Source organism: Tetrahymena thermophila (genome assembly GCF_000189635.1).
Source record: "Tetrahymena thermophila SB210 genomic scaffold scf_8254572, whole genome shotgun sequence".
Classification (NCBI taxonomy): domain Eukaryota; phylum Ciliophora; class Oligohymenophorea; order Hymenostomatida; family Tetrahymenidae; genus Tetrahymena; species Tetrahymena thermophila.
Window position 1 is genome coordinate 34,324 of NW_002476343.1, and position 20,184 is coordinate 54,507.

Below are 20,184 nucleotides of genomic sequence, written 5' to 3' on the forward strand. Positions count from 1 at the left end.
CTTTAATTTAAAAAGTGGCCGCGAAGAAGAAATAAAGCAACTTAATTAAAATTTAGGTAAGATATTAGCATAATTATATCAACTTACCACATTGAGAGTTACAGATTAGTAAACATTTTATTTAGCTTAGCTATGAATAAATAAGAATAATTAAAATATATATTAGTCCATTAAACTCATCAGGTATTGAAAACTTGGTTAGCGAACTAAAAGAATGCATTTATTTATAAAATTTATCTCTTAAACTTGAGTAATTTTTTTAATTTAAATTTTTTATTACATTTAATATTTATTTTTTAAGAATATTTAAAAAATCTTTTAATGAAATTAAATTGATTTAAGTTATTTTTTATTAGTTAAATTGAGATGAGTTAAGAGTCGATAGTCTAATTAGGAAAAAATTTGCAAAGCTATAAGTCTCTAAAATTTTTAAAAATCAACTTAAGGTAAATAAATGAACATGTTTAATTTGAAAATATTTTGGGGGTCAAGATTAAAAAATGAATAAAATGGAGGAAGGTATTTATTGGGATTATAAAAATATTTACATTCAAAATTAAATTAGAAATATTTATTCAAACAAAATGTCTTTATAATTTTAAATAAAATGACCCCCACCCACCCCCTAAATAGTTTTTTATGTTTGTTTAATATTTTTTTATAAAGCAATAAAAAAATAGAAGGCCATTCCTTCGCTAAATTATTAATGTTCACTTTGAGTATCCAAAGCCTTTAAACTCTTATCTTAATGCTAGAGTAAAATTTTTAATAATTTAACTTAAATCTTAAAAGAAAATTAAAAAAATATTTAGAAATTGCAAAATTAGCTTATATGAGGAAATTTAAAAAAATCTTGAAATTTTAAAAAATGATAATCTAACAAATCTGTAGCTTTTTTTAAGGTAAAATTAGAAAAAGTTTTTATTGTTTTCTCTAATTATTCTTAATGCTAGTTAATATATTTAAAAATAATTTATATTTAAGAAACAATAGAATTAATTCAGAAGGAGTCGTTAAAATAGGTAAGGTGATACAAAGCCTATGTCAAAATATAGAATTCTTTACATTAGATTTAAAGTAAGCTATTAGCTTATTTATTTATTTATTGATTTATTTTCATTTTTAAGTAATATTTTTTAGGATAATCATTTTAAGATTAAATTTTAATTTTAATAATAGAAAAGAAATAATTTTGATAATATAAATATGTTAGTTAAAACATTCAATTATAAATTAATTTTTTGTTTGAAAATATAAATAATTTTTTATTAAATCCTAGAAAAAATTATATATAATCTGAAGGAGCTTTGGCATTATATAATGAAATAACCTAAAACAAGAATATAACATATCTCGATATATCTTTATAAACAGGATTTGTTAACTGTTAAAAAAAATTAAAACAACTTAGAATTTTAAAGCTGAATTTAGAGTAAATTTTTAATTACTTTTGATATGAAAAATAAATATTACGAAAAAAAATTGTTTTTGAATTATCCGAAAATAAAATTTAAATAATAATAACGATAAAGTATAAACGAAAATTCATGTGGCTTGGCAATAATATAATAAAATATTCGTAACCTTATTTCTTTAGAGCTAAATATTGAGTAATTTATTTATTATAATTAAAGGTTAATTTTAAATAAATGTTTCAATTTAAATTTTTTGTTTTATTTTAAGATTTAAAGGCTATAAAAAAGAAAATATGACAAAAGAAGAAAAAAATGTTTTATTAAAATCTCTGAAACGTTGCAAAAGATTAAAAAAGTTATCTCTGTATTTTAAGTAAGCAAAAATTAATTTATTAGGATAAATATAAAAGTAATTAATAATTAATTAGTAGTGAGTTTGAATATTTTTACGATTAAATTCTACTAGGGAATGCTTTACTTAATTGCTAAAATCTGAAATAATTAAGCCTCCACTTTTCGTCGTAATAATATAAAAATTAATTCCAAAATTCATGGCTTTTTTATTATTAATAATAATTTTGTTAAATCAACAGAAAAAGTGAATCTAATTATTAAAAATTAGTTGATTAGATTTCTAAATTACCTCATGTTAATTATTTAGTAATTCATTCATAAAAGTAAATTTTACTGAAAAAATTTATTAAAAGTTAAAATAATTTAATATGAAAAAATCTAGTTTTTAAAATATCAGAAGAAAAATAATGAGAAAGATGTTAAGATTAACTAAGTTATATTTTAATTATGGTTTAGCTTATGTAAAAGGACAGTTTATATGATATATATTATCTTATTAACAATTCATATATTTAAAATAAATTATCATTTCTACTTAGAAAAGTTAAGTGATTAATTTTTTATTTTAGTTGAAATAACAACTTCTAAATATTAATTTCAATAAATTTTCATCATTTCATTTGTTTTTATTAATTACAACAAAAATAATTACTATTAAAATAACATTTTGTTATCCATTTCTTCATATTTCAATATCTGTGATAAAGTTAAAAATTAATAAAGACTAGGCTTTCAATTCAAAAACATTCATATTGTAAAGCAAAAAAATTTCCTTGCAATCCAGGTGATTTGAAAAAAATAGACATGATATTCGATTTTAATTTTTAATTTCGAATATCAATCTGTAAAACTTAGTTATACAGGATATGAAAAAAATAATGGCTAGATTTTAGTATTATTCTAACTCAATAAAATGGAAAAATAAATTTCCTCTCATCCCAACTTTATTTGAAATACCCTTTTGAATAAATTTTTTGAAATAAGCTCAATTTATAATTTAGGATATAAAAGACATTTATTTTATATTATAAAAATATATTTCTTTTATATTTAATAACTTAAAGGTGATAAAAACTAACTTAATTATTAAAACCTTTGAATTTAGTAATATTTATTTTTGTATACTTGTATTAAATTAATATTTTTGATTTTGACAAAAACAAAATTCTTTTATAATAACTTAAAGGCGACAAATAAGCTATAATAAAAACTTAAAGGTGACAAAAACTTAATTATTAAAACCTTTGAATTTAGGAATATTTATTTTTCTATACTTGCATTAAATAAATATTTTTGCTTTTGACAAATACAAAATTCTTTTATAATAACTTAAAGGTGACAAATAAGGTATAATATAAACTTAAAAATGACAAAAAATAAATAAGATATCATAAAATTAGATTTCTTAATTTATTTATTAATCTTAAGATATAAATCTAAATAAAAATTTATTTTAAAAAAAATAAAAGCTATAAAGAAAATAATATAAAAATAAACAAGGTAAAAATAAAAATTAGCTGAGACCAAATTATGGGTCAACATCTAAGTTAATCCTAATAAATTGAAGATTTTTTAAAGCAAAACAAATTTAAGTTTGAAAGATACTTGGATAAATAATAAAAAATATAAGCATATTCTGTAAAGCATCAGAGATATGTTCAGATATAAATTTATAATTAGCGTGAAGAAAAAAATTTATAAGGATTTTAAAAAATTATCTAGACATTAAAAAAAATAGAAAATGAAAGATTTATCTAAAAAGTAATTGAAATTATTTAGAGTTAAAGCTATGGAATTTATGCTATTGTTACCGAATGCAGTGATGGCAATATTTATTTCATTTAAATAAATTTTTTTAATTTATTTTAATATTTAGGTGATCTAGAAACGATGTCTTAAACTTTTAAATTCAGTTATCAGTAAGTTTTGACTCTAACTTACCAATTAATAAGAGGTTTAAATGTTCTAGCCTTGCACAGAATTTATTTCAAAAATATATCTTCAAAAAATGTAATTTACTGTGCTGAAATGAATGAATTCATAATAGGTAAAAATTTAAGATATTAAATTATTCAATCTTTTTACTTATTCATTCATTTTAATTTAAAAAAAAGAGTTATAGCCAGGAAATACTTTCTATTCATAGATCAATTAAAATAATTATGTAGAATTTATTGATTTTCTAAAATAGTTGATTAATCTAAAATTATAAAAATATTTTTAATTTCTTTGATATATTTAGGATCCTTTATTCTCTCTAGGATTGATAATTCTTGAGATTTTCCTAAAAAGAAAATTAAATAAATAGGAAACTAACTTGATTTAAACTTTGGGGCTATAACCTGCTATTCCCTATTTGGTTTTATTGAATGGTTAATAACTAATTTATGTTTAAGACATATTAGCTTAAATTATTTAAGTTAAAGAAGTGAATCTAACTAATATTCTGAATAAATTAGAATATTTAAAAGATTAAGAAAATGAAGATGATTATTTAGTTCCTTTTTAACAGAAAGTGAGCTTCGAAAATTATTAAAAAGCAGAATAAACTATAAGTACACTCAGAATGATACAAAATATTGAAATAAATTTAATTCATTCTTAGTAAAATATTTTTTTAATAAAAAAATAAAAAATAAAATAAATAAAATTTTAGATAGAATATTTTTAAGCTTTTTAAGAAATATTTTTTATTTTTATCTTAAGAAGAGGCCGCGAAGAAGAAATAAAGCAAATTAATTCAAATTTAGGAAAGTTGTTAGCAAAATTAAACTAACTTACAAAATTGAGTATTTCAGATTAGTAAACATTTATTTAATTAGCAATTTTTTTATTTAAATTTAGATATCAATAAGAATAATTAATATTTTTATTAGTCTATTAGACTCATCAGGTATAGAAAACTTGATTAACGGATTAAAAGGATGCATATATTTATCAAATTTATCACTTAACCTTAAGTAATTTTTTTAATTTAAACTTTTTATTACATTAAATATTTATTTTTTAAGAATGTTTGCTTAAAAAATATATAAATGAAATTATTTTTATTAGTTAAATTGAGATGAGTTAAGAGTAGATAGTCTAATTAGGAAAAAATTTGCAAAACTATAAGTCTCTAAAATTTTTAGAAATCAACTTAAAGTAAATAAATAAATGATAATGTTTTATTTGTAAATAGTTTTTTATTTTTGTTTAATATTTTTTTATAAAGCAATAAAAGAATAGAAGGCCATACCTTCACTAAATTATTAATGTTCACTTTAAACATTCAAAGTCTTTAAACTCTTATCTTAAAGCTAAAGTAAAGTTTTTTACAATTTATACTTAAATCTTAAAATAAAATTTATAAAAATATTTAGTAATTGCTAGTTTAACTTGTTAATGGAAATTTAATAAAATGTTTAAATGCAAAAAAATGATAATCTAACAAATCTGTAGCTTTTTTTAAGGTAAAATTAGATAAAGTTAGTTTTTATTGTTTTCTTTAATTATTCTTAATGCTAGTTAATATATTTAAAAATAATTTATATTTAAGAAACAATTCAATTGATTCAGAAGGAGGCCTTAAAATATGTAATATGGTACAAAGCATATGTCAAAATATAGAAAGCTTTACAATAGATTTAATGTAGCTTATATTATTTACTTATTATTTTTTTAGGATTATCATTTTTGATTAAATTTTAATTAATTTTAATAATAGAAAAATAATAATTTTGATAATAAAAATATGTTTGTTTGTTTGTTTGTTAAAACATTAGATTATAAATTTATTTTTTTTTTTTTGAAAAATATAAATAATTTTTATTAAATCCTAGGTATAATTTCATCAATTCTGAAGGAGCTTTGGCATTATATAATGAAATAACCTAAAATAAGAATATAAAAAATCTTGATTTGTCTTTGTAAACAGGATTTTTTAACTGTTAAAAACAATTAAAACAACTTAAAAATTTAAAGCTCAATTTAAAGTAGATTTTTAATTAAATAAAATAAATATTAAGAAAAAAATAGCTTTTAAACTATCTATCTTATTTTAAATTTAAAATTTTAATAAAGCATAAACAAGAATTCTTATTAATCTTCATGCGGCTTAGCAATACTTTTACCAAATAGTAATACCCTTATTTCTTTAGAACTAAATATTCAGTAACTAATTAAAATTAAAGGTTAATTTTAAAGAAATGCTTAAATTTAAATTTTTATATAAAGATTTAAAAATGATCATAAAAAAAATATGAGTTTAGAAGAAAAAAATATTTTATTCGAATCTTTGAAAAATTGCAAAAGATTAGAAAAGTTATCTCTTTGTTTTAGGTAATTAAAAATTAAATTATTAGGATCAAATTTAAATTTAAAAATAACTAATAATTATGGGTGAGTATATGCATTTAGAAGATTAAATTCCACTAGGAGAAGCATTACTAAATTGTTAAAATCTAAAATAAATAAACCTCAATCTATCGATGTAGTAAAATAAAAATTAATTTCAAAATTTATTTATAATTTTTTTATTATTTATAATTATTATGATTTAAATAAAAGTATTATTTTCACTCTAACTAAAACTAATTTATATAAATTAATAAATAAATAAATAAATAAATCAACAGATTCATAAATTTTGATTATTCAAAGTTAGTTGATTATATTTCAAAGCTACCTAATGTTAATTATTTAGTAATGCATGCAGTAAAGTAAATTTATTTTACTTAAAAAATTCATTAGAAGTTAATATCATTTAATATAAAAAAATCTAGATTTTATAAAATCAGAATAAAACTAATTAAAAAGTTGTTAAAATTAACTAATTTATAATTTAAATTTGGTTTATCTGATTTAATTGAATGACAGACAGCTTCTAAGGTTTATTCAACGTTATTAAAAATATATATATATATATATATATTTATTATAAGTAATCATTTGTACTTAAAAAAATATACCTGATTAATTTTTATCTTATTAAAATAGCAACTTCTAAATTTTAATTTCATTAAATTTTCATAATTTCATATATTCTAATTAATTATAACCAAAATTATAGCTATAATCAAAATGTTTATTATCTCATTCATGGTATTTGAATATCTGGAATAGCAATAGTTAAAAAATTATTAAGACAGACAGACAGACTAAATTTTTAAATCAATTGAAAAACATTCATTTTGTACCTTAATTTAAATTTCCTAGCAATATATATAAATGATTTGAAAAAAAATAAATAGACAAGATATTGATTGGGTTTTACTTTTTCATTATTTGAATATCAATCCATCCATAAAACTAAGCTTTATATGATAGTAACTAACTAACTTACTTTTTATTTTATAAAATAAATTTTTTATTTAAATCCTTTTGTCTATATTCAATAACTAAATAACTAACTGTACAGTTTAAAATGAAAATAAATAGTAATTTTATAATATAGTCTGCTAATAAGATAAAATTATTTTATATTATATTGATGATTTTTCATGTAAACTGAAAGAGAGAGTCTGTCTGTCTATTTAAAAAATATCTTTTTTTAATCAAAAACAATAAATTACTTACTATTTAGACAAACAAACAAACAAACAAATACTTATATTAAATTTAAACCACAATATAATCTTTTTCTGAACATTAAATCTGAATTTAGTAGCAATTCTAAATAAATTATCTAAAATAATAAAAAATTATTAATAATTAATAAATATAAAATTTGTTGATTAGTTTGAATAATAATCTAGAAATAAATATAATTAATTTTTTAATATAACTTTTAACATATTTTATAATATATCCATAATATTTTACATTAATAACCTACCTGCAACCAACATATTTAAAAATATCCATAATTTATCAATAATCTCAATATTTAATTTACTTATTATTATTTTTTAATTTCTAATCTTATTTTATTTAATATATTTCAGATTATAAAATCTCAAATAAATATTTTCCAAAAGTAATTAAATTCTAATTAGCAATTAACTTTAGTTGTTTAATTATTTTAAGTTACAATTTTGTATTTTTTACTAAAAGTATTTATTTATTTAAAAACTTAATTTATTAAATTTAATGCCATTTATATTTTTTAAATTTCTTTTTGAGATCAAATAAAACAAACAAACAAGCAAACAAATAAACAAATAAACTAATGAAAATATTAGTTTTGCTTTAAAATCAGATTTTTGTAAACTAAAAACTATAATTTAAAATAAAATTTACATTTTAAGAAATTTGATTTTGCAGAGAGTAAACTTTTTGGGAAGGCAATTTTATATCGAGAAACCACTCAATTATTCTAGTAAAATTGAGTAGAAAGTAGAATGTAAAGAAATGAAAGTAAGAAACAAACAAACAAATAAACAAAAATAATTAATTACAAGTAATGCTTTTGATATAAGGAGTATATATAACATTTGTCCGAAATAATAGAAAAAAGAAATGCAAGTAATACCATTAAATATCTCCGTTAAATTCAAAATATTATACTAAATTAGAAGAATAAAATTTAGAGTATATTTAATAAATCTTTGCTATTCTTTTCAAGCAAGCTTTCTGAGAAACTTAGAAATAATAATGAAGCAAATAACAATCAGAAGTAATGATTCTTCTCTTTATTAGCCATCGTATAGCACTAATAACTGCAGCAATCAGACTTATAATTTTTATGATGATAAAAACACTAATTATACAATATCAAATACTGTAGATCTTGAAGCAAGATCTCTCATGTCTAGCAGAATGAGCAAGAGATATTCAAGATCTTTATTTGAAAAAGGATCATTATCTTTATTTAAAACTAAGTCTAATGAACCTTCGGTAGAAAAAAATTTATCCAAAAAATAAAGCAACAAATCTTTAAATGAGAATTTAGTTAAAAATAAGGTGCAAATTTACGATCAGCTCAAAAGTAACACTCAACTTTATTCAGATTCTTTCTAAATGGAGAGATTGAATTACACTGAATTATTTGCTAAGAGAGTGAATTACTAAGGTATTATTCTTTTTGAACCGAATCCTTATCTTTTGCCTGTTTTCAGGAAGGATAAAAAAAAGCATCAGACAAAGGTTTCTGATGTTTCGCTGCTTTTATTCAATCAATACATGAAAAAGTCAAATTAGCAGAAAGAAAAAATGGCAAAATAGCTACAAAAGTAGTTAGCAAAAGAAGTTGAAAGCCAAAATTCTGAATTAAATTACATGAAGAAAAGTGAATTTAAAAATAATAATTTTTTTAACAAGAATTTAAAGAGAAAGCTTGTAAAAAACAAAGCCAAACAAAATGTAGAATAATTAACTTTATCTCCTTCTTGCAATCAAGTGAAAAAAGCTCGATCATTTTCAGAGGACTAAAATCAATTTAAATTTTCGTAAACTTAGAACACCTTTTTCTGCAAAGAAAAAGGCAACAATAATAAATCTAATAATATAAGCTCAGAAATGTAATAAAAAAATAAGAATCATTAAAGCAATTAAACTGTTGGATATGATCCTTACGGCGCAGATTAGTAAACATTACCCACCTAATCTAGGAGATAAAGCTATATAAAATCAAATAGGCAACTCAGTTATGATGAAAAACTGTAAGAAAAAGAAACTGAAGCTTCAGAAAACAATACAGGCTCTAAAAGATAAATACTTTCAAATATTTACAAAGATCGTATTTAAAATTTATCTAAAATTTTAACTGAGTAAAAGTAAAGCTAACTTGTAAGACCTTAAACAGCTTAGGTTAGTCGAAGAGTCTATTTGTAGTAGCCGAACTATAATAGTATCTAACATAAAACAATACATGATCAAGCTTTTTATTGATTATTATCTTTAAAATAATATTACACAAAAATAATGAAAAAATAAATAAATGAATATATGATTGTTGAAAACTTCAAAAAATAAAAAATGGAAACAAATACTTTTTAATGAAAAGAAAACAATTTATTAAATTTTTAAAGTAATTTTTGTTAAAAAATATGACAGATATACAATAAATAAAGGTTTGCTATGAGCTGTATAAAAATCAACTAACAAAAATGAAAATAATTTAATTATTTCACATATATAAATCCCAAAAATTTAGCTTTATCTAAGCTCCTGGATTAGCTTTCTAAAGAGGAGCTGAAATGATTTTATTGTAACTAATAGCATGCATTAGAATTTCTTTTTTCTTTTTTTAAATATTTTATAAAACTTCTCCTTATATCTATGAAAATCTAAATCTACTATTAATAAACAGATCTAAAAAGTGAGGATTATTTTAAAATAAAAGATCGCAACTTAAACCAAGTCCTTTCCTTTTAATTAATAAATAAGAAATTTTTCTAATTGAGTATATTAAGTAATAATTTGCTATAAATAATTACCAAAACCACTCTATTGAACCTTCATTTAAGTAAATATTAATATCTCTCCTATTAATAAATAAATAAATAAATAAATTTAATAACCATATAAATATACTTTAATAATATTAAATAAATCAAAAATGATTTATAGATAATTAACTAAGAAGTAAGTATGTATGTATTTGTATCAATTTTATTTTATATTAAATTAACATATGTCAATTTTATTAAAAAATAGAGTAATTAATTAATTCATCAGCTTAAAAATTTTAATTTTATTCTTTATTAAAGGCAGCATGATTCATTCAAAAGTTTAAAAAGAATTAATCTTTTTTTTATTTATAAAATTGTAAACAGCTTATAAAACTTGATTGAGTACTTACAAAGAAAACAACAAACAGGATTTACTTAGTACTTTACTAAATGTTATAAAATTGAGCTATAAATAATTGATACATTATCACATATTAAAGAAATAAATATTTTATTGAAATGATTGATGAGAATAATTTTTATTAAAAAAACTTACATTTAAAAATAACCATTTTGTAGATTATTTAGATTGCATTTTTCTATAAATTTAATTAACAATTAAATAGCTCCTTCTCTTAAATTTAAATCCTCCTAACTAAGCTTTTGATGCTAAGTAATGTTTTTACTTTTATATTAAGTTAAAAAAATATAAATAAATTGATTAAAAAAACTATAAAATTATTTTTCAATAGTAATTTTGAACACAAAATTTTAATCTCTAATATGAATTAATGAATGAGCAAGAAAGATAATTAATTTCAGTTTTTAATTTAACAGTTTATAGTTTCAAATATATAATAAGCATTTTTCAAATATTTATTAGATCCAAATTGTATTAAAAATTAAATTAATTTAAATATAAAAACTGAAATAATTAACTAAGCTAACTCATCAAAAATTATATAACTATATTTTAATTTCTGAAAAAAGTTTTTTTTTGTTGAAAAAACTCAATCAATTTCTCTTCTAAATAAATTGAATTCATTAGTTTTCATATTAAATCTGATGAAAATGTTTATATAGTACATGTATAATATATATATTTAATTCATAATCAAACAAAAATAAATAAATAAATAAATAAATAAAGTGAAAAGTTTAAAAGATTTATTTATATATTCTTAAAATCTGATAACAAAATTAATAGGTTTAACAATAAGATTGAGTTTTCAAAAGGTTCTATTTAACTAAAAATAAATAAAAAATCTAAATGAATTTCATTCATTTTATATGGATATATTCATTTAATTGATTTTTAATTTAGAAATTTTAATTTGAAAAAATCAAAATAAGTATATAAAAATTGATAAGTTATTGATTGTATCAATTTGCAGCTTATTAATTCACTTTGTTGCATCAAATTAAAAAAAATGAGCTTTGATTATATTATAAATAAATACTATTTTAAAATTGCTTTTATTTATTAAATCTAAAAAAATAAATATTTTCTTAAGTTAGTTTACTTTTGATTGTATAATGGGTAGATTTCAAACTTAAAATGAAAGAGATTAGGATTAATAAATTTTAATGACTCCATTATTTAAAGTGCTTCTTCAAAAGAAATATCATTAACCCTTTTAATAAAAAAATAATTTAAAAAATAGATTATTATGAGATTAACTAAATTTATACTAAAATTAAAGCTGAAGAGATAAAACTTGATCAGGAATTTATTTCAAGCATTCTGCAAGTACTTATTTATTAGAAGCTTTTCTTATTGTATTATTGCTATTAAAATAATAAATAGTTAATGAATAAACAATTTCATTTATTTTTAATATTAAAATACTTAAAAAACAAGTTTAATTCCTATAAGTTATACAATTCTCCAAAATGCTCTCTCAAATTAGAACAAAATTTCATTAATAGGTCTTCATTTATCTGGCAATCTCTTTTATAAAACTATTTTTTTTTATCTTACAATTAGGTTTAAAATTTTTTATTACATAGCTATAAACTATAAAAGGTTTATATTTTTTGGTAGAAATTGTAGTGATTCTAGCAAGTTTTTAGAAAGACTTTAGTCGCTGCAATTAACTTTACTTAATTCATAGAAATGTTTAAAAAATAATAAATTGATTTTATTTATATTTTACGTTAAATTCAAATATAAATTTGAAAGTGTTTTTGGCAGATTTTTTATAAGCTATTACAAATTCTAAGAGAGCTTGATTTCTACTTTTGTAAACTAACAACTTGAAATAATAAAATAAAATTAAGTAGGATTTTATTTTTATAAATTTTAACCTCAAATCTAATCTCATAGTTTATATCCCTTTTGGAAGATATTTTATTTGCTCACATAAGTATTTAAACTGCTGGCTTTGCTAATTTATGTTTCTATAATTTTTCAGTAAATGAATAAATAAATCAATCAATATATCATTCATTATCTTCAACTTAATTAGCTAAAAATTTACTCGAGATAAAGGAATAATGTCTTCAAACTTGTTGGAATGATTCCAAACTTTTTTGCATTTAATCTTAAATTTTCTTCCTCTTCTCTTTTGTTAATAAATATTCACATAAGCTAGTTAAAATAATATAAAAATTCTGACCTAAAGTAAATGGTTATTTTATCTAAAATTAAATATTTTGAAATGTCATCTGACAAAGGTTTGTAGGCATTAATAATTAACTATTATCTATTAAAAGGCGGTTATAGCTAGTCATTTAGCTTTTATATATTTAATTAATTATCATTCTATAATTAATTCTTTTCATCTATTTTCTATTACTTTCCTTCATTTTTACTCTAATCTTAACCCATTTTGTTTATATTATTAATATATTTTTTAAATATAACAAGAATTTTTTACTAATCGAAAATCAAATAAAAACTTTTTAATTAAATCTGAGGCAACATATTTTAATTTTCAATCTTACTTATTAAAGTAAACACAACAACAAAATTAAAAGATTTTTTATTGTTTTTACTTTTGATATTTTAAATTAAATTTTTATAGTTGGTTAAATATTTGCTAAAATATTTTTCAATTTTCAATATTTTATTTTTATTCATGATTATTTTTATCAAATTAAGATTTTATAAAAACTAAATCTTAATTTAAATTATTTCAGTATTACTTTTTAGAAGCAGTTTACTGCTTGAGAAAAATTATTCTCTATGAATTAAAAACCACAAAATATAATTTAAGTTATTGTTTATGTTTTGATGAACAAATTTAATTGAAAAAAGCCATTTATTATTTTAAAGAAGAGGATGATATCTAATTAAGAAAGTAATAAAAATAGGATATTTATCAATCAATATTCTTAGATAGATATATTATTTATTGTAAACAATATTATTTATCAATTATTTGATCTAGTAAATTTTTTAAGACTATTTTAATCCAACACCACTCACACATTTTTTTTACATAATTATAAATTATAATCATGATTTTTTACTTTACTGCAAGTCTTATTAATAGATATTTTTTAACACAGATATTTTTCAAAAATTATTAAAATGAATATTTAAAATGAAGATTAATAAATTAATATTTATCATCATTCAATAAAAGATAATTTATTACAATTATATATTATTTATTTACTTTATTTATATGTTGATCTTGATAAAAAAAAACTAGCTAATTTCTCTTTTCTTTCGACTTTGATATTTTTTTTTTTTAGTTGATAAAAATATCCACTCATTATTTAATTAGCGAACCAAAATCTCTATTTATTTATTTCATTATAAACTGTAAAATTTAGAAATCCTAAGGCGTTAAATTTTTTGTTACTTCAAAGAAGATAGAATTCCTTTCAAATTAATTTGATAGCAAATAGATTAAAAAATAAAATATTTATTGAGTTGAGTTATTTATGTCTTAAATAATAGCGTTAATTTAAGTAGATTTTTAAATGTTTCAAAAAATTATAAACTTTTACTTACATTTTTAATTTTTAATAGAATGAATGTATATCATTTATTTATCTATCTTTTAATTCAAATTTACTGCTTTACTTTAAGGTAAATTAATTACTATTTTTCCTTAGGTAATCAAAAAATATATCATAGATCCTCAAATTTAGAAATGTAAGTGAGAAGTCTATTTTAGTTATGGTTGATAGAGAATTTTATACTCAAATTATGAATAAAAATAATTGAAAAATATTTAAATGGATATGAATGATTTAAAAACACAATAAGACTAAAAATAAAAAAGAGCTTTAGTCATTTGCCAGAATAGATAAACAAATTTCAAAATATGAGAAACAAAACTTTTGGTAAAGCATCAAAGATATTTATTTATTTATGAATAAAAATGGATAAATACGATAAACGTTTTGTATAAATTACAAAGAAAATAAAGTGAATAAAATAAATAAAAATAATAAATGAATGAATGAGTGATAATTCTAAAATACTTAATATTATATAGTTTTTTGTAGTTTATAGTATAGTATAGTAGTAGTAAAATAAGTAAAATTATTGATCTATCCTCTCGAGTCTAATTAATTAAACTCTATTGATAAAATCAATCAAGCAATAAATATTATTTCTCTTGATTGGTAGATCATTTTAATATCAAATTTTCTTCTCAATCAGCCAACTTTTTCTTATATTGAGATAAGTTTTTAGTTCAATTAAATACTTTGATGCAATTCTAAGAAAGAGTTAGTATTGTTTTATCATCGTATGAATAAATACAACCTATTAATTCTGGGCGCTCATCCCCATCTTGGTTTTACTATTTAGTATGTATTGTTCTAACTATTTCACCAGTAACAGTGTCAAAAATATGGAATTTATTTAAACATCCTAAAGCTAAAGCATGGCAGTTCAATTTGGCTACAGAAAATAGAGAATCATTTTAAAGCATTACGGTTCGAATGCATTTGTAAGTATTTAAATTCCAGAAGGAAATACATCGAGATCCACGAAAGCTAGTCAACATTTAGTTGTTATTGATTTTAGTAAATATCAAATTATCGCAGTTTAAGTTTCTATCTTTTTGATAGGGTTCCAAATCTAACTTTTTAATAAATTTCTTTTTCGCCAAATCATAGATAAATAGAAAGTTATCATTTGCTCCAATACATACTCTGTTTTTGCTTATTTCGATTATATCTTGAATTGCAAGTAAATTCAATTTAATTGTATTTGTAACCTTGCGGGAATCTCTATCCCAAATATGAATTACATATTAACTAAAATAGGCTACCTTTGAAGAGTTAAGTGCTCTAATTTAATTAACTTGTTCCGTTTTTTGAGAGCAAAGAGTAGCTCCTGTTAGCTTGCAGACTATTCTAAGCTCATTTCCTTCAAAAATACACATTTCTTTAGAATTTAATTCTTCAACCATCATTTGCATGTTATGCAATTTAGGAAGGGAATGTATAATCTACAGTTAATTGTTTTGCAAGTTATAATAATATAAATGGCGTGAGCATTAGTAAGCAACAAATCCTTTTCCAACTAGAAACATCTTTTGCATGTAATACGAAGGTTGCAAGCATTTCCCTTCAAATATAAAGTTGTTTGTTTGCTATCCTTAAAATAGATTTAAGTTAAGCTTGTACCTCTAACCTTCTGCCTATATATTTTGCATACTACTTATTTGATTACCCTCTGACTCAATAGCCATTTAATTATTATTGCTAAGCAGCTACAATTTAGTTGAAGAAGACACAACGCAATTTGTTTACATGCAACATGAATGAGAAGAACCTATTTCTGATGGAAATTATAAAGATTGATATCTTGAAGGATTAAAGTAGTTTTCCTTAGTAAAATTTAAAGACAGTGAAATTTCTTTTTTGAAAACAGGCAAAATAATATAAGAAAAATTTTAAATCTGATTGCTATTTTTCAAGCCCAAGTACAAATCTCTTGCGTAATGGAAAAGCAAACGAGTCTTAAAAATACGCTAAGAGCTTTGTTTTGATATTTTAAGCTTTTTGGAGAGTTTATTAAAGATTAAGTGTCTTTTTTTATGGAACTCTCTTACTCTGTCAAAAAGATATTATCTTGTTTTTTTAGGCACGCTACTATTAGCAAGTTCATTCTGCAAAAAAGCTGCAACCTCTTAAATGTCTCTAGGCAATCCTTCCTCATTTTCCAATTCTTGTATCCTAAAAGAATTAAAATAATAAATATTTTAATATAATTCTTATAATATTTTAATATATTGAAGTAGTTTAATCTATTCATTTTATAAAGTACCTCAAATCAGATAATCCCTTTTTTAAGTATTCCAAAAAGAGTTCTAGCGAGACAGTTTAATGCTATAAATGACCATTCTTGCAACACTTTTCACATAGCTCAACCTCAAATTTTCTACCTGTGTAGCATTCCTTGTCGAGACATATTTTATTTTTAAACTGAGAATGGTGTTTGCGACATTTATATTATGTATCAACCATAATATAATGAATTTGTATTTAATTGTGTTTTGTTATTTTGAATATATTTTCTTTAATTTCTATATATTTTTTTGCTTTTGTCTGAATTTTAATATAATAAGTAGATTCATTGCTAATAAATGAAAGTGTTTGCTAAATTGCATTATAAGCAATCGTCATAATCAATTCTAACAAAATCTATTTATTAATAACGAAAGTACTCACAGTATAAATAATTGATCATGATTATAATATCATTATTTAAGAATTTTTGATTCAAATCATTTAACTTTAATAATGCATAAGTCAATATCAAATATTTTTCAAGAATGATCTCATTTTTCCTTCCTTTTTTTTTCTAAATTCATTTAGAATTAATAGAAAAAAGTTAATGCATTTAAATGATTTATAAATTGAATCTTTTTTCAAAATTAAATACTTTCAAAGCCAAATTTTAATCTCAGCATGCATTAACTTTGCATTTAAATTTCGATTAGAAATATACAAAGAAAAAGTCGATAGATTACTGACCGATTAAAAGTTTTCTTATCCAGAATTTTATTTTTGATCGGTCAATCTAATATAATTCACATTTTCTTTTTTTACTTTAAAGATTCAAATTTTTAGTTTTAGCTTACTTATATATAACTAAATTAATAATTAATATATTATATTTGGTCTTTTATTTTGTTGATTTATTTATTTACTGCTTTATACTATCTAAATATTATATTTAAATATAAATTAAATGCGAGATTTATTAAAATTAGATTAATATGTAAAATATAAATTTTAAACAAAATATTGCATACAAAAGAAAAAACTACTTTAGAATAAATAAATAAATATTTCTTTTAATGTTCTATAAAATATAATAACTCAAATCACTAAGCATTTACGCAATATTGTAATTTAGTCAAATTTTAATATTCTTCTACAGAATATTATTCTCTTTTTGTTAGCTGAGAGAATGTTCTATTATAAATTAAATCAAACAAGTAACTCATTATTATAAGTTAATAAATTTAAAAAAAGAACAAATCGAGAAAATTTTGTTTATTTGATTAAAATTATTAAATATTAATTTAGTCTTGCATATTTTAAATATTCAAAACATTTTGATGTAAAAGAATTCCAAATAATCATGTTTTTTATTAGATCTAATATGAATTAGTTGAATCAAAAATTATAAAAATACTTCATCAAATAAATAGCGTGATGTGCATTTCAACATATATATTAATGATAAATGCTTTTAAGGTTATTACATCATAAATAAATCATATTTTTTAAAATAAAAAAACAATTTATTTAATAAACTACTGTAAAATTTGTTATATTTTAGTGCTAAAAAATCAGAAAGGGTGAGTATAATTTTAATAAAATCCCTAGCCTCACTCTCTTTTGTTTGTTTGTTTATCTAAAACGAGAGCAGGAGGTTTTATGGTATTGTATTATCAACTATCTACCTTATTGTTGATAAGCATGAAGTTTTTTATTTAAATATAGTGCTATTACTAAGTCTTAAAAAAATTTAAATAGAAACAAATATTTCAAGAGTATTTTAATAAAATAGATTCTTCATTTCCTCAAAAGAAAAATTATTATTTTAAGTTTTAAAAACTATATACATGTAGCTTCTAATTTAAGTTAAGTCTTGCCTGCCTTGTGATTTTGATGTAAAATAAATAAATTTAAAATTCAAGCAATTAAATCTAGATAAAATAATTATTATCTTAAATGACTTATAAGTAGTCTAAAAAGTAATTAGCGTATCATTTTTAAAATTAATTTTACTAATTTATTAATTGCTATAGAAAAAAATAAATAAATTATTAAAATTTTTAAATTTAAAATCTACAAAATAAATATAAAATATAAGTTAGTTGTATTACTTTTTTGATTTTTTAACATCATTGCTATTATTTTTATTAAAAATTAAAATAGCTTCTGAATTTTTTTGGCTTTTAATATGTTTTGAACTATTTTATTTTTTTCTTAAAAGTGTATTTCATTTTTATAATAGCATATGCACAATTCTATAATTTTATGCTTGTAAATGTCTTAATGTGTTAATCAATCAATTGATATTTTGTTATTCATTAGATTATTTAATTGAAATTGTTTTAGGAAATAAATATTATTTGATAAATTAAATCAACCAATCAATTTATTTTTTAAATTGGAACAAAAATATAAACAATTTATTATTATTATTAACAAAATATCTTTAAAAAATAAAAAGAATAAATATTAAAAATATGATAATAAAATAAGATATAATCAGATATTTAAGAATTTATAAACTAAATTTTAAAAATAAAAAAATAGTTGGTCATTTAAAATAAAATTATTGAAATAATATTTAGACTAATAAATTTTCAATGCTTATTTGTCATAGATGAATTCGTTTCTTAGTAATTTTTGTCTTAAAATGTATCTTAAAAGGCTATAAAAAGTATATTTTATATTAAATAGGACGGACAAACTTTTTATTTGATGTATGTATATTTGCGAAAAGACTTCATTTATATGTTTAAATTTTGAAAACTAATTTATTGAATAATATCATTCTTTCTTTATAAAAAATAATCTACAATTTATATTTACTTTTTAAAGAAAATGATGGTCAGTCTAAAAGTAATTTTTTGTTACTTATAAAATGAGACTTTCATATATATTGAAAGATTAAATATAAATAAACATAACTTGAAAATTTATCATTTATTAAAAAATTAATTCTTGCTTGAAAAGCAAATTGGATTTTTATTCTAACCAGTAAATTTTTAGTATGGAATTACTTTTATTTTCAAAAAAGGAAATTAATTAAAAGCAATAAAAATTTGATTAAATTATACAACTCTGATTTATACTTACTGGAATAAATTTATTAGCACACTATTATAGAATAATAATGATTATTTTTCAAAAAAAATATAAATAGACTTTAAATTAGGAACAAATAAATCTAGCATACAAAAAATTGAGAAGAGATTTATTTAATAAATTATGCAAAACAAATATTCTTAGATATATATATAATTTTTATCAAAAGGAAGCAGATTTACTTACTTATTTACTTTGTTACTTACCTATTTTTGCATTTTAAATGTATATATAGAATATTAATATAAGATCAAATTCAATATCAAAAAATTAAATATTTAAACAATCAATAAAACATTTTTGCTTACTTAGTTACATTTACTAATTTTATAGAACAGATTCAATTTTAATTTAAACCCACTTGAATTAGTGTATCTATTAAAATCACATGAATTCAATATTATGAAATCACTGATGTCATAAATTAATTTGGAATAAAAATGTTTTTACTTTCAATTATACAATTAAATTTATTTAAATAATAAATATTATTGCTAACTAACTAACTAACATCTTAACATTTACCATAATTATTCTAAATGTAACCCACCTCCCTAATTTCAAGAAAATTATGTTTTATCATGTCTATTACATTCATTAATGGTTAATTTTAAGGGATAATTTATGATAAAATGAAAGAATAAGAATTTACAATAAGATTACCTTTTTTAAACAAATTTAAATAAAATAGCAATTACCTTTCTAAATTTCTTAAAAAGAATTTTAAAAATCTTTTGAAAAATTATTGATTGAGTAATAAAAAAAATGAAGTATAATTATTAGATTTCTAAATTGCTAAT

The 20,184-nt window shown here is 19.6% G+C and overlaps 5 protein-coding genes across 5 annotated transcripts in view; 3 read left to right on the plus strand and 2 right to left on the minus strand. All coding sequences in view use genetic code 6, as the record gives it.

The window, feature by feature from the left end:
* The window catches only part of TTHERM_00889070 (hypothetical protein), a gene marked incomplete at both ends in the record, with an annotated part of 824 nt that extends 688 nt beyond the window's left edge, over positions 1 to 136 (plus strand). The window contains one exon of the mRNA XM_001020297.3: positions 1 to 136. This exon is cut by the window's left edge and continues 332 nt beyond it. Coding sequence (XP_001020297.3) covers positions 1 to 136 — 136 coding nt within the window.
* A 2,999-nt stretch (positions 137 to 3,135) lies between these two features.
* Positions 3,136 to 3,699, plus strand: TTHERM_000889080 (hypothetical protein; the record flags this gene model as incomplete). The annotated part of the gene is made up of 2 exons (XM_012798640.1): positions 3,136 to 3,594; positions 3,646 to 3,699. The coding sequence occupies 2 exons, from the start codon at positions 3,136 to 3,138 to the stop codon at positions 3,697 to 3,699; spliced, it is 513 nt and encodes a 170-aa protein (XP_012654094.1).
* Positions 3,700 to 8,135: 4,436 nt separating this feature from the next.
* On the plus strand, positions 8,136 to 9,578 carry TTHERM_00890080 (hypothetical protein; the record flags this gene model as incomplete). Its single annotated transcript, XM_001020299.3, has 1 exon — positions 8,136 to 9,578. Exon 1 carries the CDS (start codon positions 8,208 to 8,210, stop codon positions 9,576 to 9,578), a length of 1,371 nt encoding a protein of 456 aa, XP_001020299.2. The 5' UTR covers positions 8,136 to 8,207.
* A 238-nt stretch (positions 9,579 to 9,816) lies between these two features.
* TTHERM_00890090 (hypothetical protein) lies at positions 9,817 to 13,007 on the minus strand (the record flags this gene model as incomplete). Its single annotated transcript, XM_001020300.2, has 11 exons — positions 9,817 to 10,057; positions 10,127 to 10,174; positions 10,638 to 10,766; positions 11,605 to 11,715; positions 11,774 to 11,869; positions 11,931 to 12,032; positions 12,088 to 12,183; positions 12,238 to 12,336; positions 12,389 to 12,481; positions 12,562 to 12,645; positions 12,700 to 13,007. The coding sequence occupies 11 exons, from the start codon at positions 13,005 to 13,007 to the stop codon at positions 9,817 to 9,819; spliced, it is 1,407 nt and encodes a 468-aa protein (XP_001020300.2).
* A 1,729-nt stretch (positions 13,008 to 14,736) lies between these two features.
* Positions 14,737 to 16,519, minus strand: TTHERM_00890100 (hypothetical protein; the record flags this gene model as incomplete). The annotated part of the gene is made up of 2 exons (XM_001020301.3): positions 14,737 to 16,228; positions 16,320 to 16,519. 2 exons carry the CDS (start codon positions 16,517 to 16,519, stop codon positions 14,737 to 14,739), a joined length of 1,692 nt encoding a protein of 563 aa, XP_001020301.1.
* Between the last annotated feature and the right edge of the window lie 3,665 nt (positions 16,520 to 20,184).